This window comes from Phaethon lepturus, unplaced genomic scaffold (genome assembly GCF_000687285.1).
Source record: "Phaethon lepturus isolate BGI_N335 unplaced genomic scaffold, ASM68728v1 scaffold56551, whole genome shotgun sequence".
Classification (NCBI taxonomy): domain Eukaryota; kingdom Metazoa; phylum Chordata; class Aves; order Phaethontiformes; family Phaethontidae; genus Phaethon; species Phaethon lepturus.
This window is the reverse complement of record NW_010519528.1, coordinates 1-7,900: the sequence shown is the minus strand read 5'-3', so window position 1 is coordinate 7,900 and position 7,900 is coordinate 1. Positions and strand designations below refer to the sequence as shown.

The window sequence follows — 7,900 nt, the reverse complement described above, 5'->3', positions numbered from 1 at the left end:
AAAGTCTCAAAAAATTCCTGTTGCAGTATTACCGTTTTTCCCCCAAGACCAAGACCTTGCTAACCCTCTTCATACTGTGTATTACAGGAGCAGTCCTAGTAATTTTTAAGGGCGCTGACAGAAGAATCCAATTTTCAATAGAAATTAGGCTATGTCAACAGTTTTTAATGGCAATAAAATATTCATTAATAAGAAAATGATGGAACAGCACTTGCAAGACATTATGTTCTTCCTATGTTTAGTAACTGTGCTTCAGAGAGCTGCTACCCTCCTCTTTTTATTTTCCCCCTTTTAAACGAACTTATCCTTTTTGTTGGCATCTAACAACATTCCTGGGAACCTTTAAAAAGACCTTTTAAGAGAAACACTGGCAATTAGACCAAAAATCTTTTAAGAAAGCGCATGTGAGAGTAAACCAGTAACATTACAAAAAAATGAGAGGAATCTCAGTCCCATCAGTGGAAAGATTTTATTTTAAAGCAGCAGGTTGTGATGATACATAACAGTTACTTCACACATACAGGTATTACATTTTTAGTTTGATGACAATTTTAGAAATATTTTCAGATTTCCATGAATTAACTAACTTAGGCCATTCAGATGAGATTTCCCCAGTTGCCTTTTCTGTATCTAAGTGTAGTCACTGTCTGCAAAATTAAAACTCTTTTCTGTGGGCTGATACTGACGCAGGCTTTGATCTGCTCCTAAGATGTGCCAGGAACATGCACGTCATTAATAATATGGCAGCTACTAGGTTCCCAGACAGGATACCTTTTGCTTGATTTTGAATGGTTTAGATCGTCTTCAAAAACTGGTTTTGTTTGTTAACTGGTTTAGGTGCTTGGCTTGGCTCCATGACATTTTTTTCTGCCACCACAGAATCACTGTACAGAACAGACTGTAGGTAGCTAATGTATTTTATTGCAGCACGGAGCGTCTCTACTTTGCTGAGACGTTTCTCCAAGTATTCCTTAGGTAGGTGATGCCTCAGTTTAGCATAGCCTTCATTGACACATTTAACTCTCTGTCTTTCCCTCTCATTCCTCTTTCTGATGAAAGCTGGCCCATAGGAGTACTCACTTCTGCGGTAATTGGAATGGGGCATTTGGTAGGGAAAGCTACAGGGCTCACTGTAGAAGTTCTCCACGATGAGATGCTCAGACGTGAAGGGAAGGAACGACAAATCTTCAGAGCAAGTGACCTGGCTTGGTGTTTCCGGGTACACATGAAGCGTGACCACAGGGTCAGCACAGAAAGGCCTAGCCATCTGTATGTGCTGAGTCTCAGTACAGATGGACAACTTGTCCATGAGGTTACGGTAGCTTTTGCCGTCCATCAGGCTTTGCATTTAATCTGGAAATGCATAATCACATAATAGTTTAAACAGCTCATACTGAACAGTAGAAAAAACTCACCTGGACTTAACCAACACTTGGTATTACTGGCATTTTCCAGGAGAGACTTTTAATGCATTTGTGACATTTCAGAATAGATCGTTAGAAGATTGTTACACAGAATAGACAATGTCCCATTTAAAAATACAAGAAGGTGCAAGTCAGCAACACTGATTAAAAAACATTCACAACAGATTTTAAGAAAATAAAGCCACTAAAGCTTCCTAAAGGAAACAGCAGTCTCCTTTCACCTCAGCTTTAGAAATGAAGATCTACCTTTATGTACCTCACATAGGTATAGCTTGCTCTGAATCCTCCAAAACTTACATCTCTACAGACAATAACCAAAGCAAGTCAACATCTGAGGCATTCCCTTCACCCCCTTCTCCTCCCTGAAAAAAATATACAATTCAAGTAACAGACTCCCTATCCATACCAAACAGCCTGCATTGACAAATTACATTTTCTCTCTATTCATTTGATGACTCATTCACTATACTATCTTAAGTAGATAGAAAGCTTGTGCAAGGAATTGATCTCTATCTTAATTTTATGTCTGTCATGCATTAAATCCATTCTACATAGAAAGTTTTAAAGATTAATTTCTGCTAAACCTGACATCTCCTTGGGTCCTCATGCCTCTTCTGCACTCGCCTGTGTAAGATATTAAATACTAAAAACAATCCTCTGATAGAGGATTATGAAATAATCAATTTATTCAAGGAAAAAACCTGCATGCCCTGATAATATTGTTCCAATTATAAATTATTTTACTAAGAAGGGACTGCACCTAGTGGTTGGAGCACTGCTAGAAACCTGTAACTCAGACTGGCCTACTAAAACCACATACCCACTCTTCAGAGCAGCACTACAGCACGCATAACTACTCAAGTCACCCTTACATATTTATCAGAAAGATAATCTTGCAGTGGTTTATAGGAAGCTACATTATAGCGTCTTCCCAATATCATTATTCAAACAGCTGAACAGCAGCATAACTGTAACAATACTACCTAATAGCTACTTTAAAATAAATTTTAAATAACTGTTCTATTTTTGAAGAATTACGGTGAACCATCCTCACTGATTGCAAGCAATACTTGCCTACACAGAATCTATCCAAAACTGCTCTTACTCACCATCCACTTCCACATCTATATGTTGCTGTCTAACACACCCAGGTTATATTACACCCTCTAAAATGGAAAACACATACCTGAACACTAAACTAGCTTACTAGCAACATCTAGATTCCATACTCACAAAAACCTTGCAAAGCTTCAAATGATCAGAGCATGGTTCCATAACATAAATGGGATCCTCTTAATCTGTCATAAGGACAGGGGCATATTTTAACATTTTCTAATGATTTCATACCTGTCGTGTTTAATACAGAGAGAATTTTTACTCAGTATGGACTTATCCTCACAACATATTCTATCAAAATGCCTCTGCATTCAGTATCATCTCTTTTTCTAATGCAAACAGGTCTCAACAAAAATCCTGAGTTAAGAATTCATTTATAGCATGCTGTTAGACAAGAGAGATGCATCTTAAGATGCATCACATACATCTTAAACAGGTACTTCTGTAAGTAGGCTGAAAGGATGAAAACACATCCATTTTACATCAATATACATGCAGAGAATCAGAGGTGAATATATAAACTCATTATAAAATAAGAATAGCAGACAGTCATCTGTCCCTCACCTACTTACACAGGCTGAGTTATTGCCTAAAAACTTTCTACTGCTAACAATTTAAAAACATTGTCTGAGGAAAAAAAGCCTGTTACATAGCAAAAAACCCCAAACAACTTCATAGCAAAGCATTACTACAGAAGAAGAAAGCAAAACCAACACAACCTCTCAAGAAGAGATACTTGCAGTATTTGTTGTTTAGTACTGACACTTCTGCTGCATAACAGCATTACATAAAACTGTTACCTGCTGCCTTACTACCTGTACAAAGCGCAAAATGCAAGTGTTAGGATCATTTTCCTTTTAGACTAGAGACTCACCAATCTTCAGATGAAAGTAAAATCCAAGGAAACACAACGTGCTATTTTAAGACTGATGAATAATACCTGAAAATATCTGAATGATATTAAAAAAAAGACGTTAATGTTCCATTTTTCTTACACCTGATTAAATAAGAGATCATATTAAACACAATTCATTAAAATGCCACAGAAGCACTATGACTGAATAGCTGGTAGAAGACATTTACAAAAGCATCGATATTCAGTGAAGATCTGTTGCTAGATACAGCAATATGAAAGTCCCTTACCTGAACTACATAGCTTCTTCGGCTGAGTCAATGACTGCTGCAATTTATAGTCAATTGACAACATGCAAAGTAGCTTACAGTTAGATCTGCTCATTTCTGGTTTGGCTTTTCCACCCACACCACAGCTATGATGGCAACACAACTTGGCATTAAGGGCTAGAAATTTTAAAACTGTATTGAACACAACCAGATTACCTGAAAAACTAATCAGGAATTTACTTTGTTTACTGCTTGTATGTATTCTGTTACAGTTCATTAAAGCAGTATTTTCATTTATTGGTATTTCATCCTTTAATGTCTAAATATAACAATCAGCTAGAATTCAGTCAAATATTTACCATCAAAGCATAAGCAAAGTAATTTTCATAGCTTCCATTTTAAGCACAGAAAATGAGCATTTATTTAGAGGAAACTTGTGATGGATTTGTGTCCAGATTGGAGATGAGAACAGACATTAGTTAGCTTAATATCCTCAAATTTAATCTTCATTATACCTGTAATTTTGGGAAATTCCCTTAGCGTTAAGAAGTATAACACCATATAAAAGGTCTCTAATAAGGCATTTATGGAGGTAGACAAAACAAAATTTGAAAAAAGTGAGCAACCAGTAGCAAGACAAACCTTGTAAAGTTTTGCTTAAACTTCAAAACATAGTATGGAGCAATCGGTCTGTATAACCAAATCCACATAGGTATAGAGATGCTACATGTATCAGAATATAGCTGTCCAATTGTACAGGTGCAAGGAAATAGTACACCCAACTTCAAAACTCCTACATTTTACAGGATTTCCTTGACACTTTAGACTATCTCACTATTTGGCCCTTCTATTGATCAAAGTAAAACCAGACAAAAATACCTAATACCAAACCAGTTTAGCTTAAGACTTCTGAAGACACTGCAAGATTAGAAACAATTGATCTACTACCGAGAGCGCTACATACACCCAGCCTTGTCTTCTTGGGACTGTCAGCCATCAAAGAAAACATTCTGCTTCTGCTGCTCTTGTGTGGGGCCACAATGATGCTGCATTCTGCATCCTCCTTCCCACTCCAGCTTCATGCCTCATCAGAACGGCAGCCAAGAGGTAGAGCACCTACGAGAGCTAGTAGAGAGGCATGTCTTTGACAAACAAGTTACATTTTTTTTCTTTAGGGGACCCTAGGTACATCACTGTCATAACCAGTTATTGACTCATCAGGGTAGGGTGTTGAACACAGTAACTAAACCCAAGTCTGGATATTTTTTTTTGTCCTGTCGATCCACCTTATGCCTTTTTTTTTTTCTTCTTTTTTTTGTAATTTAAAAAAAGAATTCTATGCCTCCACCAAGTAGCCACCCATTATAATTCCCACCAGGTTAACTCAGTTTTTGGAAGGCTACAGGACTGATATGAGAATGAAGCTCTGTACCTGCAAAACAGCTGCAGTCAAATGCAAATGTTCTTATGGGGCAACTAGGTTTCCACCCCTAACATGGCAGAGCTACATGTACAGGTACAGTTTATTTCCCATGCTACTCTGCCCCCCAGGCTGTGGACTAAGACAAAACTGCACCCAGCAACACATAGTACTGTTTCATGTATCATTTCCTTCCACACTGGAACAGAAAACTGTGTAAGACAGTAAGGTAACTATATATGTATAGCTAAATTTGAGTAAGAATTAAAAACTTTTTTCAATTAGCAATTTGGTGAGCCTTTCTTTCCTCTATCTAAGCACTGATTAAGTGCCTATTTCTACCCTGAAGCATTTTCAGAGAAGTGCATTTATAGATGGAATTTACATGCAGGGTAATGAGGAAGAAAAATGATGACATACAGATAATGCACATCTGTTTTTCAAAAATCAGTTTTATCTTTAATTGTTACATTCCAAAGGGGATATATGAAAGTTAGTCATCTAGCAACTGTATACCTCTTAAGAGGGATGAGTACAGAATCACAGGTTAAAAAATACACCTAGTTCCCAAGATGACAGGTGCTAGAGAAAGTATGTGCCTTACACCATCAATCCAGGCAAATGCAGAAAGATTTTTATAATAAATATTTCATCATATACTAACTCCTGAGACTTTACCCATGAAAAGATTTTTTTAAGAGATATCATACATACAATATATTAAGCTATTAATGCAAAACAGAACAAAATGCCAACACTGTCTTGATATGCACTGCATTTGAGTTTATCTACATCACAGTACTTTAAGTATGCAGCTCAAAGAGTCAGTGTCCATTTACGTCTTGCCTTAAATTTGCAAACATCACTTGACATACAAGCATCTTGAAAGTACGAGTGCAAGAAACCAAATGATGAATACAGCCAATGAGGATTTCACTCCCTGATATGAAAACTACACTGCAAGATTCAGATTTCCAGTACCTAGCATTAGTCAGCAGAAAAATCCAAGTATATTTACAAAACATCTTTACATAAAGTGATTAGTGAGTTTTAAGTAATTACTGTGTTCCCAGGTACTTTTTAACCACATAAATAGTAGAGAGAAAGACCTAGTTAAAAACCACCATAAAGTCACAACTGTAAATAAGGTACCACAGTGGTAACCCAAGATATCTGTGTTTGTCCTCTTTTCAGTTTTGTTAGTAAAAGCCATTTGAAAACATAAAGATTTTAGTTTTTGGTTAAGTAATCTTTTTAAATTGCTTCCACTCCAGTATATTCCTTCAAAGTTCAAATATTTTTTTCTTTATTTTTTTAAAATCAGTAATGAACCATTCAAGAAAACACTTCTGAATTGGCAGGATCAGGAAGACATAAGTCAGCAACTTCAATTAGTCCATTTTACTTCCCTGGAATTATTTTACTTGAGACACAATTAACTCAGCACAACATGACGGTCGAAGACAGATTTGCGTTGCTCTTGGACCTGTAACTTCCAACGCTGCTGCGCGTACTCCACTTTGTTCAATACATTGGCACGGCTCCGAGAACGAGCCAGCACATCATGAGCATTTGCAAAAGGCTGGTGATCCTGGAATGGAAAAAATCATTAGTTAGATCTCAACAATTCCACCAAGCAATTACATTCCAAAGGATTTTTTTTTTTTTTTTTTCTTTTATGTTAAGGTAAACAAGTTGTTTCAATGAGCTGGTCAGCAGTATCAACCAAGCAAGTTTTTGAATAGTTCGAACTGTACTTCAATTTCTCATACAAAGCAACTTCCACAAGTTTTCCAAACTTCATTGTACTGTCCAACAATTTGCTGCCCAGAGACATCATGGTGAGCTGCAAGATCAGAACCACAGTCTTGCATCAACCTATTAGCAGCTGGTGGGACAGAAGCCTGGAACAGACCCAGGCGCTGGGAGCCTCCTGCTATTGTCATGAATGCACTTCACTTTAAAACTGAATTAAAGAGCCAGTTCTCTTGCCAGCTCATGGCCATTTACCATCAGGCTGTTCAGGATGTTCACACACAGCTTCTATATAAAACCAACACACTCTGCTGTTTACCAAACTAAACCTATTGTACTGAGCTGTCTAAAAGCAAAGTGTCAATACAGCTGTTTAAGTGACAGAGCTCAACAATAACTGAGTGATTGTTTAATATTTACTCTGCCTGTTTTCTAACAGTACCTGCAAAGCTTTATATTTACTAGAAGAAAACCAAGTTATAAACAGTAAGAGTGGGCACTGAACTTCTTATTTGGCTATCAAACTGTTCTGGACAAAGTCATGTTGTTAAAGCTATGTCAGAAAGCATCATATATACAATACATAATGAAAAATAACATAATTATGTCCTGTATTAAACAACTGTCTTTTTTGTATGTCTACAGCTCATATTATTTTTTTTTTCCCCAGAACACTTTTGAAGACTTTTACATTAACGGTTACTTTTTTTGTGACATGACTGTGTAGAGCAGCTCAATGATAATTCTTAGCAGTACAGAGATTGTCATTAATGATACCCATTGAAGTGATGCCTACAAGTCCTAAAGCCACATATGAGTCTCACCGGGCTAAGATATATACTAATAGAGAACAAGACACAATCCTTGACCCAAAGAGCTACAATCTCACCATAAAAAGTTACGCAGTTGGATATACCTAGAATGGGAAGTTAATAGGTGACAAAATCACTTCATTCGCAGGGAAACCAAATCACAAATGCAACATATTTCTACCATAAAATAGATGGTGGAAGGGAGAGGGCAGGACAAGCTAGATCATAGAATCATTAAGGTTGGAAAAGAC

The 7,900-nt window shown here is 36.9% G+C and overlaps 2 protein-coding genes across 2 annotated transcripts; both read right to left on the bottom strand.

Moving 5' to 3' along the window:
• Positions 1-793: 793 nt before the first annotated feature.
• ASCL3 (achaete-scute family bHLH transcription factor 3) lies at positions 794-1,348 on the bottom strand. Its single transcript, XM_010297055.1, has one exon. It carries the CDS (start codon positions 1,346-1,348, stop codon positions 794-796), a length of 555 nt encoding a protein of 184 aa, XP_010295357.1.
• A 5,169-nt stretch (positions 1,349-6,517) lies between these two features.
• On the bottom strand, positions 6,518-6,673 carry TMEM9B (TMEM9 domain family, member B; the record flags this gene model as incomplete). Its single annotated transcript, XM_010297056.1, has 1 exon — positions 6,518-6,673. A coding segment is annotated over one exon (156 nt), but the record flags the coding sequence as incomplete, so codon positions are not given.
• Positions 6,674-7,900: the final 1,227 nt, after the last annotated feature.

Bases quoted from the DNA above. Each gene is read 5' to 3' on its own strand.
- ASCL3 (XM_010297055.1), bottom strand. From the start codon at position 1,348: ATGCAAAGCCTGATGGACGGCAAAAGCTACCGTAACCTCATGGACAAG.